The sequence below is a fragment of the Emydura macquarii genome, unplaced genomic scaffold (genome assembly GCF_026122565.2).
Source record: "Emydura macquarii macquarii isolate MOO-44397 ecotype Brisbane River unplaced genomic scaffold, CSIRO-AGI_Emac_v2 contig_1566, whole genome shotgun sequence".
NCBI classification, from domain to species: domain Eukaryota; kingdom Metazoa; phylum Chordata; order Testudines; family Chelidae; genus Emydura; species Emydura macquarii.
This window is the reverse complement of record NW_027131703.1, coordinates 108,745-127,287: the sequence shown is the minus strand read 5'-3', so window position 1 is coordinate 127,287 and position 18,543 is coordinate 108,745. Positions and strand designations below refer to the sequence as shown.

The 18,543-nt window shown below is 42.8% G+C and overlaps 1 protein-coding gene across 4 annotated transcripts in view; it reads left to right on the top strand.

Annotated features, from left to right (window-relative positions):
* LOC137157787 (E3 ubiquitin-protein ligase rnf213-alpha-like) overlaps positions 1 to 18,543 on the top strand; it is a 213,110-nt gene that overhangs the window by 102,228 nt on the left and 92,339 nt on the right. For all 4 annotated transcript variants that reach the window (XM_067555196.1, XM_067555197.1, XM_067555195.1 and 1 more), the window contains 8 exons: positions 1,438 to 1,571; positions 1,688 to 1,783; positions 2,965 to 3,080; positions 4,302 to 4,430; positions 5,368 to 5,432; positions 6,152 to 6,302; positions 13,837 to 13,978; positions 15,036 to 15,209. In XM_067555196.1, the coding sequence (XP_067411297.1) occupies positions 1,438 to 1,571; positions 1,688 to 1,783; positions 2,965 to 3,080; positions 4,302 to 4,430; positions 5,368 to 5,432; positions 6,152 to 6,302; positions 13,837 to 13,978; positions 15,036 to 15,209 (1,007 nt within the window). The remainder of the gene's footprint in view (positions 1 to 1,437; positions 1,572 to 1,687; positions 1,784 to 2,964; positions 3,081 to 4,301; positions 4,431 to 5,367; positions 5,433 to 6,151; positions 6,303 to 13,836; positions 13,979 to 15,035; positions 15,210 to 18,543) is intronic.

The window sequence follows — 18,543 nt, the reverse complement described above, 5'->3', positions numbered from 1 at the left end:
ATCAGATACATACAAATGATTTGAAAGTCTATATATATCAGGTTTTCATTAGAATTGTGGAGTTTGCAGGCTTTTATAGTCCCTCTGGTATACATCCAGTACCTGGATGGTTCTCAATCCTTTGTTTCACAGCTTAAGTTGCAAATGAATTGATCCAGAGGTAAGTGAAGACTAAAGACAATATGGATGTGTGATGCAGCTGCCTTTTATGTCCCTTTTCCCTGGCCATGCCGCTTGTGGAAATTTACAGAAATAAGATGGAGTCCAGGGTGACATGAGTAAGTTTTTGTGACTCATCAGGTGTAGCCTCTGGGTTCTTTCCCGGGGCTTATTGTATCTTTGAGTTCCCTTAATGGGCCATCAAGCAGCTAGTGCTGCAGCCATCCTGTCTGGGGTGTTGCCCAGAAACACAGCATAAGTTGAAATACAGACACATCAAACATATCCATAACTTCCAATGCAAATATGGCACATATACATAAACAATATCATCATAGCAAATTATAACCTTTCTAACGGTACCTGACATGGCCTATCTCATATGAATTATAATAATTTTGACATATTGCTGTTAAATAATATAATAAATGATCTCCCTAATCCAGCTATCGTCACAGACTTTTCCAGAATTTCCCTCATCTGACAGTTAGAAACCTTCTTCTAAATTTATTTGTGGCCAGTTTATCCCCATTTGGTCTTGTGCCAATATTGTCCTTTAGCTTCAATATCTCTTCTCCTTCCCTAATGTTTGGCTCTCTGCTGTATTTAGAGAGAGCAATCAGGACCCCTCTCAACTTGCATTTTATTAGGCTAAACAAGCCGAGCTCTTCTAGTCTCCTTTTGTAAGATTAGTTCTCCATTCCCCTGAGCATCCTAGTAGCTCTTCTGCACCTGGTCCACTTTGAATTAATCAAATTCATATGTAGGTGGGTTTCTGCTAAGTGCCTATTTCCCCAACAATCTCTGCATCATACCCAGCTATCCTAACCTGGCCAAAGATCTTGCACTTTTCTTCAATGACCCAAAGCCCGTAGAAGTCAATGAGAGTCATTATTATTGTGGCCATTGCAAGAAAACTCTAGCTATGTTGGGTCATGCTGTGGTCTTTACAAAACCCATATGGAAAGCAAGACTGGACTGGATCAGTCCCTGGAGGGGACGTGTTTCAGAACAGAGCTCTCTCCCTCCCAGGCAGTGCTGACCCCAATGTTCCATTGCAGCTCTAGGGAGGCTGTCCTGCAGGATGGAAATGGGGTGGTTTGTGGCTTTGGTTTTTCAACAAAAAGTCAAAATTTTCTATGGGAGGGAAAAAATGTTTTTGTATCAATTCTATTCAAAAGATCCTTAAAGGAATTATTTTTATTGCAGTTTTCCTATGTATTTACAATAGCAAAATCAGGCCCAAAAATCTTGCCTAAATTGACTTATTTTTCATAGGTTTCTACACATGCAAAACTTCTAAACCAGAGAGATTTGGAAGTGGTAAGAAAGAGACTGAACCTCCAAAATAAAATCCACTGTCTTTTTCTAAATCAATTTGATACAGAACATGCATTCCGCAAGGAACTTAGGTAATGAGTGGTTTTGATCCTACTTTTTTGTTGTTGTTTAACCTTGTCTGTGATTTTCTTTGTTTTCAGTGTGATTTTTTTAAAAGCAGCTAATGAATCTTTTTCCCCATGTGCAGTAAGTTTTTCAGAGAATCAACAGAAGAGAAACTGCTCTTTGTCCAATTCAACTTTGATGAGCCACAGAGCAGCAAAAGACTCCTTGCCTGTGCAAAGTAAGCAGCTTTGCTTATCATTTTAGATCCCAGTACAGTGAAGAGTTAAGCATGTGCCTAAGCGATTTGATGACTCAGGACTTTGCTAGCATATTCTCCTGCTGACAGCATTTCCCGACCTTCACAGTTCATTGTAGTGTCTTTGAGGGAGAGTGAATAGGAAAAATAAGACTGCCAAAAGAATATTGAAAGCCAGTTCTGCACCCAACCTGAAAGAAAAGCAGATTCTCCCATAATCTGGTCACTTTTGGAGCTGGGACTTGGAGAAAAATCACCAAAGTTGGCAACATTTTGTTTTAACATTTTAGTGTTATGAAGGTTATTAATGGCACTAATGTCATTTACCCATTGCAAATGGTGGATTTTTGATTGTGCTGGTATCGCCTTATCTAATTGTAAAAAGTCAAAAGCAGACTCTGGGCTGGTTTAAAACTTAGGTCAATCTAGCTACCTCACTTAGGGGTGTGAAAAATTCAATCCCCCTGAGAGATGTAGTTAAGCCAATCTAAGTCCCACTGTAGACAGTACTAGGTTGATGGAAAAATTCTTCCATCAATCTAGTTATTGCCTCTTGGAGAGATGGATTACCTATAGCGACAGAAGAACCCTTCCAATGCTGCTGTGAGTGTTTACACTGAAGTACTACCGTAGTGCAGCTGCAGCACTTTACATGTAGACATAGCTTTACTCTCAGATGTTACAGTGGAGAATGGAAACAGGATGAAATCCTGACTTCACTGAAGTCAATGAGAACTTTGCCATTGACTTCAAGATATCAGGATTTCATTCAGAGGGAAGAGATGGATGGAGAGACAAATAGCACATCTTCTGGCTTGATCATGGCCTAAAAAACCTATACAGGGAGGAGATTTCTGAGACAAAAGAAAGGCAGAACGAGATCCAGTTGCTGGGAACAAATTCAGACTAGAACCAAGGTGCAAATTGTTGACAGGAGGGGAATTAACCATTGGAATAGCTCAGCTAGGGATGGGGTGAAGCTGGGCATCTCTTTCTAAAAGGTCCACTCTAGCTCACACAGAAGTTTTTGGATCAAATGCAGGAATCACTAAGTGAGATTCTTTTGCCTGTGTCATGCAGAAGGTTAAAGTGGATGGTCAAAATGGTACCTTCTGACCTGAAGATTTATGAAGCTAAGAATCTTATTTCTGGTGCATTTTCAGGTACTGTATAATGGATGAGAGAAGAAAACGAGAAACAACCAGTCCAGTACATGTCATCATCATAACCAAAGTCCCAAGGATACTCGGAGGGTGCAGCTACCTGGCATTCAGTGGTGGTAAGAATGTATCTTGATTGGACAAAATTGAAGGAAAAGAGAGACGAGAGGGGTCATTAAAATTATTGCAACATTTAAATCATTTTAACCATCTTATTCGCTGTGTAGGGTGGAATATTCAGTAGTGCGTAAGGCCCAGATTTTTAAAGAAGAAGAACCCCTGCACCATTGCAGTGCCTAAGTCCCATTTTCAAAAGGGATTTAGGCATTTAGGAGTCAAAATTCCATTGACGTTCAATTGGATTTAGATGCCTAGGTGCTTAAATCACTTTTGAAATTGAGACTTAGGCTCCTAAATCAGTTGTGTTGTAATGCTGATCACAGCAACACCTGAATAACTTTAAAGAGCTGGGCCTAAGTTATTTAGAAGCCCAGTCCTGTTTCAATGCAACTTGTGGTCCTAAGTCACATGAGGGAAAGCTAATCAAAATACAACCAAAAACTGCCATTCCAACAAAAACAATATTTTTCCCGGGAAAATGTTCTTTTTGGTGGGAATTCCCCACCTTCACCCCCTTTTTTTATGAAAATTTGAAGCTTTGATGAAAAATGTCTCAGAAATATCAAATATCAAAATATTTTGGTAGTTCTACTTGGGAACTCTTAGATGGAAAGGCTGGTGGTGCTGGATGTTCAAGAAAGCAAGCTTTTCTCCCAAATGATAAAAATCACATGCCTACAGAATGGGGGACTGTATGATACTGGAAAGCAGTGACTCTGCAAGGTCATAGTGGACAAAGCAGCTCAACATGACTCTCAGTGTGATGCTAATGCAATCCTTGGATGTATAAATAGCAATAGTGAGTAGCAGTAGCGAGATGATTTTACCTCTGTATATGGCATCGGTGAGGCAAACACTAGAATACTGTGTCCAGTTCTCATATTCACTTTTTTAAAAGGATGCTAATAAATTGGAGAAGGTGCAGAGAAGAAATACAGAAATGATTTGAAGGCTGGATAAAATGCCTTAGAATGAGAAACTTAATCACTGGAACAAACTTCCAAAGGAAGTAATCTATTCTCCATCTCCCGATGACTTCAAACCCAGACTAGATGCCCTTCTGGAAGATATGCAAGTTATTGGGTATACAGGGGTAACGAGGTGCAATTTAATGGCCTGTGTTATATAGAAGGTCAGACTAAATGATCTAATGGCCCCCCTGGTCTTAAACTCTGTGAATCATTGACATTTTGCGGTATGTTCTGTTTCTGCCTGTCCAGGTGAATGGCATGCAGTTCACTTGGATGACCTGATGCCTCCTGAGACCTTTGCAGCCAATCTGGGACAGCTCTCCAAAATGACAGTTGCTGAGATTTTCATGAACAGCACCCAGCAGGGGATCAATACAAGTAACCAACTCCTTTTTTAAACTTCTCTCTGATGTGTTGTTTTACCTTTCACCACTTTCCTGCCCCTTTAAGGGGATTGTAACGTCAGTGGATTGAAGGTTAATCAGATAAGGAGACATCACTGTACTCTAAGAAGCAACTGTGCACATGGAGCTCTGGGGTTCCATGTGTGCTCCCTTTTAGGACTCAGTTGTGATGTAGGCTATATGCCTGCCTAGAAGAGTAAGAAGGGGTTGGGAATCCTGTAACTCTTGCCTGGGCCATCCAGCCCATGGGTCCAGTTGCACAGGAGTCAGAGGAGCTACTTAGCCACTTACTCCCAGTCTGGAGTAGGTGGACAGGGAGTGGTAGGTAGGGATGGAGTGCTGCAGTTCACAATGCACCTGGGATGTCTCACTGTCTTTGCAGGCTGCCCTCAGTGACACTTGCGTAGCCCCTATCAAATCATATGCAGCTAATTGGATAATTCCATAAGCAATGCACGATCCAGAGTAGAATCTGACTCCTTCTCACAGGATACTATCAGGTCTGCTGGGCTAGAAGAGGAAAATGCAGTGAAAGTGAACCAAAAGTGAAGCTTTAGACAGTGGATCTGACTCAAATATACAAGAGGGGCAATTTTTACAGACTTCCTTTTCAGATTAGAACCAAAAAGCTGGGTCACATTTTACATAAATGTTCCATTTATAAATAATCTTTAAAGGGTTAACAAATGGTATTTTAGTAAATAGTTAATCTATCACCATTATTATAGGCTCCAATAGACTTATAAGCTTATAGCTGTAGCCTGTAACCAACTATATGCACCTCCTGTAGATGTGTTCAAAATCTGCAGTGGAACCCTCCTCCCATTTTCCAACCAGCCCTACTCATTTGCCATATGAGGTATCTGTTTCGATGCAATAAATAAGTAACATGCAGTTACTCATCATTCAAGGTTTTCCAGAGGATTCTGCTGTCCCTGAAGATGCTGAAAAAGCCAATGACTCTCCAGAGGAAAATGTAAGTTTCTTATCTATCTTGTCTACCATAAATGAAAACTATCAAATCCAGTGTCAACTTCAAATATGAGGTCGAAATTGTGGAGGTCCCTGCTTGTGTGGTTCCACTGCCCAGGGGAAGAAAGGTTGCAGGGCATCACACCTATGTTTTAGAGGAGATCACCAGTCATTATCCCTTATTAAGTAGCATGGGAAAGTTGGCTCTGTGGTAAGGCATTAGGAGTAAGTTTCAGAAGTTCTGGGTTCCATTTCTGGCTCTGTCATTGACTTTCTGTGTGATCTCAAGAAAGTCACTGGATGTCTCTGGGCCTCAGCTCTCCACCTGTGATTGGAAGGAGGAATAGCCAACTTCATGGGGATAAACTGCCAACCTCATGGGGATAAAGTCATTGATGTTTGTGAGGTGCTCAGATACTGCAGAGATGGGACTATTGAGATGGATACAGGAATTGTAGCCCTGAGATGCTGCGTGTGCCTCCCCAAACTGCTACAGGGATTGCTAGAGAGTGGTTCAGATGCTATTCTGCCAATGGCCATAAAAATGAAGAGGAAGGATGGGCTAGTAGTTTGGGCACTAGCCTGGGACTCAGGAGACCTATGTTTAATTCCTTGCTTTGCTGCTGACTTTCTGTGTGACCCTGAGTCAGTCACTTAGTCTATGTCTCAGTTCCCATCTGTACAATGGGGACAATAGCATTGCCCTGCCAAATATTTTTCCAGCTGCAACTGATCAACACTGAATTCATGATCAAACAAAGTGTCCAGAAAGCTGTGATCCAGCTGGAGGATAAGAAAGACAACAGCCAGCGAGCTACAGAAAGAATACAGATTCTCTATGATGTACTTTTTCAATCTCAGAGCAAAACTATATGTGAGTATAAACAAAAGGCCTTGTATCTGTGTGTGACTGGATGTTACAAGAACAAACTGGATGGATTAGTGGTATAATCAGCTAGGGCACTACCTTTAGAGCTGCGGATTCCTGGGTAAAATATCCTAATTAAATATCAAATGCAAATGAAAAATGAGGGTGGAGGCCTATCGTGCAGCTGAGCTGTGAACATTTGGTAAATTCTACACAGTAATTGAAAGCAACTGTGCAACCGTACTTAGTGATTAAATGTGATCCAACTTTTAAACAAACGAATGCGTAAATATTTCAAACTAAATAAATGGAAGGTGCTTTTCTTGTGGAGGGAAACTATCACCTAATGGCATGTCTAGTCTGATTTGTCTAGTCTTCGTTGCTAAAACTGATGGAAGGAGCCATGTAACTGTCAAAAATTTCCTATGAAAACTTTCAATGAGAAATTGTGGTTTTGATCAAACAAATTCTTTTGTGAAAAGTGTCAGTTTTCTTTGGAAAATGTTGAATTGTTGTCTAAAAATTAAAAAAACCAAACAGTCAAAACTCAAAACTTTCAATTTGGAAATGCCACCAAAATGTCTCATGGGAGCTGTAGTTTGGTTACCTCATGCCCCCATTCTCTTCTGTGGGCTGTGCTCCCAGCTGGCCTACATTTCACATGATGCACTATGGCCATGAGAATCCCATATATCATGGTTAAAGATATGATTCTGTCATGGAAGTCATGGATTCTGGGACCTCCATGACTACTTCTGGAGCAGGGCTGGAGCAGCTGTCTGCCCCAGGGTTGCCAGAGCAGTGGCTCTCTGGGGCCCCAGAACAGCTGATTGGCAGCCAGCCGCTGGAGCAGTGGCCAGGTTGGGTCAGCCCCATGGGGGATGGAGCAACTGCCATCAGCCCCTGGCTGCAGTAGCAGCGGTGGGGTTGGAGCATCTACAAGCCACAGAAGCATTGTGTTTGTTCCCCCCACCCCAGGGTATTTTTAGTAAAAGTCAGAGACAGGTCCTGGCTGCCGTGAATTTTTGTTTATTGCCCGCGACGTGTCAGTGACTTTTACTAAAAATAGCCATGATAGCATCTTAACCTTAATCGTGGTGCCTCAGGAAATGGAGACACCATGGTGCATCATGAGAGATGTCATCTGGATGATTGTATAGCCCATGGAGGAGAATGGGACTATGGGGTTCTTGTCACAGGGTGCTTCTTCAGCTATCCAGTGTTCCTCGTTGTGTAGGCTGTTTCCATGGTCCCCAAAACACAAATACGCCCAGACTGTTTCCTTTTCACCACGTGTACCTTTATTCCTCAGTTCTCTAGCAAACAGAACATGACACAGATATACTGCAGGAGGAGACGTCTACACAGCTTCTCTTCCACACAGCTCACTCTCTGAGGTTTTACCCTCTGCTTCCTCTTCTTCTCCATTATATCCGCCCAATGGCTGCCCACCAATTATCACTCAGGTGTTCGTAATCACCCAACAGAAAGTGTTTAATTGCTCCCAGCTGAGCCTGCAGCCTTTGCAGTACTGCAGTAATGTCAGTGATCAGAGCGCTACAGCCAGCTCTCAGTCACATACCTCCCCTCCTATATCAGCTTGCCTACCAGGAAGGTTTTCTTCACTGTCCAAACCCTGCTGTCTTTACAGGGTTGCGGCTGTACTGGGTTTCTCACACCCTTCCAGACTGGCTTTCCATGGTCCATGGTGAGGGTCTCCTGTCTTCCACCCAGAAAAGTTAGTCAGAGGTGGGAGGTTTCCATCTCTGTCCAGAGGTTGTCACACCAATCACACCCCACTGAGCTGAGCTCTGGGTTCTTTTGACTCAGGCTCATCTTCACTAGAGTAGGTTGTCCCTCCAGAGCCTCAGTAATAGGATCTCTCTCTTCCCCCTTGCTTGGAACTGTCAGGATAAGTTCCGCCCATCCAGGCCTCTTATCAGGACCCTTCTCCCCCTCTTCATCCTGCCCTTTCTCTCAGGCCTTGCACACGGCTTGTTCCCCCTGGTAGTCAGCCAAGCCTCTGCCCTCCTTCTTGTCTAGTACTCCCTGATTCTCTGCCCCCTTCTCAAGTTCTTCTTTTCCCCCCAAGTTCTCCAGCATTTTTATTCTTTCTGAGCTCATTCCTCTATGTTTAAGGTCATCTTCTACTATAACTGGAGAGTTACCTGGAGGGTCTACACTTGTGATCTCTTCACATAGACCCAGCTACTGGAGTCTCTCCCTCCATTGTTTGCCTTTTTTGTATAAGGGAAATGGGATCCAGATGGTATCATCAACACATAGGGCAATAATTCTATTGCAACCACTCTCTGTCATTTAAACTTTCCTCCTGTAATCCCCCTTTTGGTGCTGGGTTTAGTGTCCATATGATGTGCAAACAGGAGAGGGGTACCTCACAGTCTTTGGACAGTTCCCAAGTTTCTGCTGCCAGGGCTCATTTCACAGTGCTGCTGGTAGGTGGCCCAACTCCTTCTCCTGGTGCGTTAAAGAATAAAGCTAGTTGGCAGTGCCTCCAGTGAGACAAGGGGTCATAAGGCCCTGGCTACCACACTTGAACTTGAATAATTCAAACTCACACCAGCAAACAAATTAAAAACACTAACTACAAACTCGATGTAAGGGTTTCATTAAAGAGAAATATACAGTCAGTAAAAATATGAAACCATTAAAGTGACTAGAGATGTTCGTAGTGCTTTTTAACCTACTAATGGCTATGCCAGCAAGCATACTAGTTCACGTGACCACACACTCCCCCAGTGTTCCTAACAAAAGTGTCTTCCCCTCAGTTCCATCTGTCCCCCAGTCTCAGGTTCCCAGGTGGTGCATGTGGAGACATGTTGCAGGCATGTAAGGGGATGCTGTTAAAACACACTTTATACTGGGAATTGGCAGTGCAGGTCTTGAAGATCCAGGTAGATGAAAGTCCTGTTGTTGATGCAATGTGCCTTAATGGTGCAATAATAAACTCTAAACTATCTATTTAACTATAATACAGGATACTCACTAAGTTTGCTTTCTGGCTGAGTGGTGGTCAGGAGATTGGTGTAGGAAAACAGTCTGACCCTGGCGATCACTGCTCCCTTCTGGAACAGGACTGACATCTTTAAAGCTTGGAACTTAGGTTCAGTTGCAAGCAGATGGGGTCTCTGTATCCAAAACCCCAGATCCTGCATGGGTTGACTACAGGACAGGCAGGCTGCCTGCGGTGGCAGGAGACCCAGGTTGTCTCCTCCTGTTGCTGGCAGTTTGGTGGTAGGAGGAGCAGATTGTCCCCTCTTGAGGCTTTTCTACCCACTGAGGTTACAGACAGGCCAACTGCAGGGCCTGGAAGGGCTGAGCTGGCTTGTTGCAGGGTGACGTCTCTCCCCTCTGCTAGTCTTTGACACTTGAAGTGAAAGCAGCCAGGGCTGGTCACAGCCTCCTGCAGCTTTCCCAGGCATTTCGGGCTCTGCTCAGGTCAGAGGCAGCTTGCAGTGCTGCCTGACTGTCCTTTGCCCTCTGACTGGACTGCTGATGACTGCTGTTGCCTCCCTTCCTCTGATTGGTTGACTGAGGAACAATGCCAAGGTGACAGGGAGGAGTCACATCACCCTCCCCTTCCCCCTGCTGCCAGGGAAGTCAACAGTGCAGGACTCAGTTGTGGAATCCACAGGACCCCAAAAGCAGAGTCTGTTCCCTTGGGGCACAGCCCTGTGCTACAGGGGGTGGGGGGCTGCACTCCCATTGCCAGTGGACAATGGCCACGGGGTGTGACATACCCCAGTATACAATCTGGACTGTTGAAGTGCTGTGCTCACTTAATTCTCCAGCACGGTGTCTTTCACAATGCTTTGCCAATGAACAGCAGACCTCTTCAGGCTCTGTTCAATCATAGCCACCAGCATGCAAAGTCACATCCAGCTGAGTTACATGAATGCTTTCCTAGGTACTCATGAACTACACACAGTGCAACACCTGCAAATTCTCCAGCTCCAGCTTTGCTGCCCCAGAAATGTGCATCTCGTACTGTCCAGCACACACTGAATGACACAAGTTCATTAATTTGTTCATCATTCCATCAAAGGGTAATGATCAGGCACTAGTCTTATTGTCTCGAATAGAATCCCCCAAACACTTCAATCAAACACGCTGGTTTAGATAAAAAAAGTAAAACAACTAGAGAATTAACTAGAATTAACTAGACAATGGTAGATTTTAAGTGATTATAAGTCATAAAGGCATAAAAGTCAGAATTGGTTTAAAAAGAAATAAGATAAATATGTAAACTATTTCCTAAATTTTACCAAGCTAAATAAGATTTGAAGCAAACCATCGAAATATTGCAGCCAGTTCCCTGTTCACAGTTCTTAGTTCACAGGCTGGATTTCCTTCCCAGCCTGGGACCACTCCCCCAGTCTAATATTGTTTCTATGGTCTTCCAAGCAATTTTGCTGCTTTTCGTAGAGATGAGGAAGGAGAGGTGGCAGGGGCCTTTTTTGGTTTTTTTTCCCTTCTTATATCCTGACCCTTTTTAATGGAAAAGTCCTTGCTGGATCATGGGGTCAAGCAGTTCTATGGTGTATGTGCTCTGCGAGCTGTCCTTCAGGTGAATTGCAAATGCTTTGTTTACAACTCCCCTGCTGGTGAATGGCTGCTTAAACCAGTGATTGTTCTTTCACACTGGTGGTCAGTAATTTGTTGTCCCAAGAATTACAACATGCTCATGTAACAAACATATAGCAGTTCCAGACGGGTAGCCGTGTTAGTCTATATACAGCAAAAAACCCGAGAGTTCTGTGGCACTTTAAAGACTAACAAATTAAATTTTTGTAGACATAAGCTTTCATGAGCTGAGTCTCACGAAAGCTTATGCCTACAGAAATTAAATTTGTTAAACATATAGCAAAATCTCATAATTCCATATACAATGCTGATACACACATCTTAGCAAGACAATGATATTCAGTAGATTATGACCTCTCAAATGATACCTCACAAGGCATACTTTGTATGACATATCTCATGAGCATATAAAAGTGGTGACCACAATAGTGTAGACTTTCACTGTGTGTTGTTATCATCACTCCTTTCTGTCGCCACTCAAGCCTAACCAAGTTGCTCTGTAAAAGGGAGCGTGCAGCTGCCAAATCTATCATGGCCCCTGTGGCTCTCCAGCCTATTCTTACAGTATTCATCTATATCCCAGGCCCACCTTTACACCTGTCCATACACAGAACTCCATGAACTTGCAGTCCATGTATAGACAGTTCTTCTGTGTGTGTCCTTTGTCACCACACTGGTAACAAACTTCTTCCCCCTTCCTTTTTCTAGTGGGATGGCATTCACTCTGTAGGAAACCCGCTTCCACATACACCTCCATTAGTTTTACCACGACCTCTAACGATTCTAACTGATGTCTCCACACTCAGACACTAGTAGCCTCAGGGAGGCTCTTTTTAAACAGTTCATGGATAATGGATAATTGAGTCCACCAGGACCTTTATGTCCTGCCTATCTGGCCTCAACTACTGCATAGCTCAGTCTGACAGTTTCTGTGTAAATGCCCTGGGACATATACCCCGTGCCATCTGACTGCTCTAAATTTTTACCAGTATCATAACTTTTGGCTTGGTGCTCACTCAGGGCCATATAAGCCACCAGAACTTGACAGTCAGATGAGGGGCTAGCCATGGCATCCAGGCACCCTTGTCCGATCCAGTGCTGGTAGCCTATAGCTCAAACATCAGCAAAACATTATCAGAGTCACCTCTTGGGGCCATCTTATATGGGCCGACTCGCAGGCCCACTGCACGATTTCCAGTTCTCTCACTGGAGCTCATCAGCAAGCTGTTGCTGTACCTGAGACTACTATTTAATAAACTGCTGTAACGTTTGCTGCTACTCCACCTGCTAACCAAGAAGTGCTTGCCTGCTGGGTCTTCTGCATCTTTGTCTGTTGCTCGACTAGCTAGTGCAGAATTTTCTCCGTTGCATCCAGAGCCTCTTGCTTTAGCGCAGGTCACTCCTCAAGGCTCCTTTTCTCAAGCCAGGAGGGATAAAATCCTGGACAAGCCCACACGTATCACAGGTGCTTCTTCAGCATCCCAGTGTGCCTCACTGCCTAGTTTGTTTCCATGGTCCCTCTCAGTCATAAACGCATCCAACCTGTTTCCTTTTCACCACATGTACCTTTATTCCTCAGTTCTCCAGCAAACAGAACATGACACAGATATGCTGCAGGAGGACACTTCTACACAGCTTCTCTCGTCTGCACAGCTCACCCTCCGAGCTCTTTCCCCCCGCTTCCTGTTTCTCCCTGATATATCCTCCCCGTTATTGCTAATCATTATCAGCCCAGCAATTATCACCCAGGGTGTTCGTAATCCCTCAACAGAAAGTGTTTAATTGCTCCCAGCTGAGCCTGCAGCCTTTCGGTGCTGCAGAAATGTCAGTGATCAGGGAGCTACAGCCAGCTCTCGGTCACAAGCACACAAATGACAACTGTGAGGTACCGTGGTGGCGTTTAAGAATAAAAATTTTTCATTTTAGATTTTTTTTGCTGAAAAATACAAATGTTCCATGGGGGGAAATAATTCTAACCAGCTGTACTTTTAAATACTAGTGAACTGCTTCAGTTTCTACTACTGTTAGAGGTGGATTCTGCTGTCAGTTGCACTAGTGCAACATGGAAATAACCACACTGAAATCAATGGTGTAACTACAGATCTACACCAGAGTAACTGAAAAAAGTGAGGGCATGTCTACACTTAAAACACTACAACTGCACAGCTGCACCACTGTAGCACTTTAGTGTAGACAGGCTTCTTCTGTTGGCGTAGGTAATCCATTTCACTGAGAGGCAGTAGCTAGGTCGATGCAAGAATTTGTCCATGAGAGCTGTTTACATGAGGGGTTAGGTCGGTATAGCTACATCTCTCAGGGGGTGTGGATTTTTCACTCACTTGAGAGATATAGCTATGCCAGTGTAATGTAAATCCCTAGTGTAGACCAAGCCTGAAAGCTGAATGGAACCCTCAGCTGTTATATCTCACTTTTTACTTGAAGTCTTCATCTAAGAGTTTCTTGATTCCATTTGGAAGGTCAGGTTGCTTAGGCCAAAGGAATTGTTTCAAAGATGACAAATAGGAAATTTATTTAGCTGAGGTTAGTCCTGCTTTGAGCAGGGGGTTGGACTAGATGACCTCCTGAGGTTCCTTCCAACTCTATGATTCTATGAAATGTTTTTAGATAGAGCAGCCTGGAAAATGGTTTTTCCCTCCATGTAAAATTTCAACTTTTTATCCTGAAACAAAGTACCTGAAAACTGGGGGAAAAAAAAAAAAAAAAAAGGCCCGGAACTGTTGAAATCCAAAAAATTTTTGGTTTTTGTCTGAAAATTTTAAGTTTTTGGGTTTTCTGACAAAAAAAAAAAAAAGTTTGAGGAAAGCAGAGACTTTCTGCCCTACTTTTCATTTAGCTGAAAACACAATTTTCCATTAAAAAAATGTTGACCAGCCCTATTGTGGGATGAAGTGATTTCTTTTTCTTTTATGGCTAGTTTCCCATCATTTTATGGAGGTGTTGAAAAGGAGAATTTGTAACCTTTTACAAGAACAAGAGGCGATGAGCCATAAGCCTAGAGAGTGGATTTTCCGTAGAGCTCTGTCTAGTGAGTTCATACTTGAAGGCACTTCATTCAGGTAAAATTTTATGTTCTTCTATAATTGCCTCATATTGACCGTTTGAATTTCCAATGGCTCAATTTTTTGGAATACTAAAGAGATGTGATTAGATTCTATCACGTCACTTAGAGCATTTCTGGAAGGGGCTCAGATAAAACAGTGAATGAGGGTAGTATAGGAATTTATATAGAAGAATAACAAGAGTCCTGTGGCATCTTAAAGACTAACAAATTTATTTGGGCATAAGCTTTCGTGGGCAGAAACCCACTTTGTCAGATGCATGAAATGAAAACTTCAGTTTGGTAGGTGTATATACACATGCAAGGATGGGTGAGTTACATCACAGAGAGGATGCGGCAAGTGTTAACAAGGTTAATTCAATCAGGATGGATGAGGCCATTCACAACAGTTGATGAGAAGTTGTGAATGCCAAAAGAGGGAACATTATTTTTTGTGATGGGCTAGCCACTCCCAGTCTCTATTCAGACCTAGTCTGATAGTGTCAAGTTTGCGTATGAGTTCTAGCTCTGCAGTTTCGCATTGGAGTTTGTTTTTCAAGTTTTTTTGTTGAAGTATGGCAACTTTCAAGTCTGTTACTGAGTGTCCAGGGAGACTGAAGTGCTCTCCTACTGGTTTTTGAATGTTATCATTTCTGATGTCTGATTTGTGTCCATTTATTCTTTTGCATAGAGACAGTCCAGTTTGACCAACACTATAGAAGAATAAATTTATCTTAGATCATTGTAGAGAATCTGGATATTTAAAAGGTCTTGTTTGCAACAGAACAAAATTGATCAGTTGTATGAAATGTGCTGAACCTTACAGATAAGTTTGGAAATTCATATTTATGATATTCAGCCATTGCAGACAGCTGACATCACCCAGCCTATCCTAAATTTGCTCCCTGTTTTGTCCTGTATGGATAACTATGCTTTATTATGATTGTTGGATATTTACATAGTTGTGTTTTAGGGCCCAGGCCTGCAAAGCAATCCTCATGTTCCAGACACACGGACTGGGCTGTTTGAGGGGGATGAAAGAATTATTTTATAACATGTTTTTTCATGTTTTTAAGGCATGTGCTCTGGATTCATTTGGAAGACATTATGGCAAACATGTTTGCCCAAATTCTAGCAGTAATTGATGCAAACAACAACTTGGATCATATCTCTCAAGAAACTCCTGTCTCTGATCTCTGGCTCCGGATGTTCAAAGATGAATCATTTCTGAAGATTAAGTATACCAGGAAGTAAGAGACCACTAGGAGAGAGCGGACTTTCAGGATTAGATCTGAGTGGAAAAGAGTTTTCCCATCTTGCAAGAGTTTTTGAGATTTCAACATTTTTTCCCATCCTAAATAGAAATAAAAAATTGAAATCTTGAAAATTTTCATAAATGTATAGTCTGAAAAAATTTAATCTCAGCTCCATCATAAAATTTAATTTAGATTTTGACCTTTTAAAAAAGGTTTTACCTTCTTTTACTATAAATTAACTAAAATTTCTAAATGAAAAGTCATTTGAAACTATAAACCAAAACTTTTTTTCAAAAATGTCAGAACAGGATGTTTCAATGGTTTTGAAACTTTTTAAAAAAAATTGTTCAAAACAGGTTTGTTGAAACCGACTGTTTTCCTGCAAACCATTTTGATTTCAGTGAGTCGGCATTTTCTGATGAAAAACTGTTTAATCAGAAAATTCCTGACCATCTCTACTTAGGATTGTGAAAAACCAACTTCTCCAGATCTGCAAATGTACAGTGCTATAGCAATGAGAGAAGTGAGAAAGTCTGAGAGCATGGTGGTGTGTGTTCATTGGACAAGTACATGTACAATGAAGTGGGAAGGCAATAAATGTGTATAAGAATTAAGCCATGGAACTCGCTGTACTGGAAGCCAAAAATTTAGTAGTTCTATTTAAACACAAGTAATCCTAGATAAATATGGGCACAGAATTGCAGGCGAAGTCATTTCTGCCAGCTTTTATATGTGTTGTTAGTAGTAGCAGTAGTAGTTATAGATCCATAAATTATAAAATCAGAAGGAAATGTTCGAATCATAGAACCACAGGGTTAGAAGGGACCACAAGGGTCATCTAGTCTAACCCAATACCAAGATGCAGGATTTGTTGTGTCTAAACCATCCAAGACAAATGGCTATACAGCCTCTTTTTGAAAACCTCCACTGAAGGAGCTTCCACGACTTCCCTGAGCAGTTTGTTCCATTGTCCTACTGTTCTTCTTACAGTTAAGAAGTTTTTCCTGAGATTTAGGCCTGGTCTATACTTACTGGGAAATTTGGCAGCAGTCGATGGGAGTTAAGCAAGCTACACAGAGTAGCTTGTGTGACTTACATCGACTTCCTAAATCCTCTTCTGCACGCTGTATCCAGTATGCCGCGCCTACACGAACTGCATAACCGTCGATTCAGCACTATGCTTTTGGGGAGGTTGTTTTACTAAATTGACTTCCGGATTAATTGAGCAGGTCTTCACTTCTGCTCAATCGATCCAGATAAATCTATCTGATGGCAGCGACTTTGCCGCCATCAGTCTAGACATACCCTTAGTCTAAAACTGCTATGTTGTAGTCTGAACCCATTGCCTCTTGTCCTACCCTCTGTGACAAGAGAGAACTTTTCTCCATCTTTTTTATCGCAGCCTTTCTCGTATTTGAAGACAGTTATCATGTCCGCCCCTTCATCTCTTCTTTTCCAAACTAAACATACCCAGTTCCTTCATCATTTGCTCATACGGCTTGCATTCCATCCCTTTGATATTCTTTGTTGCTCGCCTCTGGATCCTTTCCAGTTTTCTATATCCTGTGACTATAAACTATACACTGGTGACCTTGGACAAAGTAGTCCAGCTGAGACCTAACCAGCACTGAGTAAAGGGTACCATCATCTCCCATGACTTACATACTATGTCTCTATTAATCCAACCAAAAATTGCATTTGCTTTTTTTGCAACAGAATCATATTGTTGACTCATGCTGAGCTTGTGATCCACCACAACTCCCAGATCCTTCTCAGCAGTGCTGCTGCCAAGCCAGTTATTCCCCAATCTGTATTGTGCATTTGGTTTTTCTTCCCTAAGTGTAGCACCTTATGTTTGTCTTTATTGAATTTCATTTTACTGTCTAGTCTAGCTTTTTAATTTATCAAGACCCCTTTGCATTTTAGCTCTATCCTCCCAAGTGTTTGCAACCCCCACTAGCTTGGTGTCATCTGCAAATTTGATCAATATGCTCTCTATTCCTATATCCAGGTCATTAATAAAGATGTTAAATAACACCAGATTGGCCTGGTTGGCCATACTGGGGGTCTTGGCCACAGTATCCATCTTTGGAATCTTCCTTATCTGCCCAAGAAGAGCCCCCCATCTCTCCACTCTGGCCTTAATCGAGCAGACAGTCAGAACCAGGGTTGGAGGACGAGCTGATTAGCCAGACTCCAACGGTACCACCTGATCCGAAGCAGTTCCCCTCATCATCTCCAGATGCAGCAGTGTCATCAGCTCCTTCCTCCCCATCCCTCAGATGACTACTGCCAGTTCCAGGAACTGCTACAGAGAGAAAATGCAGGGCAGTCAGCATCAGTTATTTGATATTTTGCATGCATCAGTACCGGCCAGAGTGGTACTACCGATCAACTATGCCATTCTACAACTGGCCCACACTATCTGGCATATCCCAACCACTTGTGCACCCACCCCAAAGGGGGTGGAAAAGAGATACTATGTACTGGCAAAGGGGGTCTGAGTTTCTGTTTTCTCACCCGACCCCCCACCCCAAATCTCTGGTTATTCAAGCAGCAATGGTATGGGCCAGGCAGCAATATCCACGATCTACTCCAGCTGACAAGTAGGGCAAGAGATTGGACCTTTTAGGTTATAAGGTGTTTTCTTCAGCCAGCCTTGTTTCGGATCTCCAATTACCTGTCATTACTAGCAAAATATGACTTTCTGAATTACAGCCAGCTGGCGGACTTTGTGGACAAGCTTCTCCAGCAGGATCATGCTCACCTCCAGGATATCTTGGAGGAGGGCAAACTAGTTGCCAGGACAATACTCCAGGCTGCTGTAGATTTGGCAGACACATCTTCGTGTACTATGGCCACAGGGATCGTCGTGAGGAGGGAATCCTGGTGGCATTCGTCCAGTTTCCCCTGGGAGATGCAGAATATCATTGAGGACCTCCCTTTCGATGAATCTCATCTCTTCAACCAAAAGACTGAGAACATCATGCACTCCCTCTTGGACTGCAGAGCCACCTTGCGATTGCTGGGTATTTACACACCAGCACCCAAGTGCAGGTTCTATCATCCACTCCCTGCACAATGGTTCAGAACTCTTCAATTCTTTCATCAGCAACCCTACAGGCCTCTTTGTAAGCATCAGAAGACCCAATGGTCCCATCTGCCTGATCTGGTGGCACAGTCTTTGAGGCCACACACTCATCTTCGCATAAGTGATATTCATTTAGAGAGCTGTCAGCTACTTTGCATCCCACCATACATGCAACCCTCACCCCCTTTGGGGAATGTCTAGCACTCTTTCTACCAGCCTGGAGTGTGATAACAACAG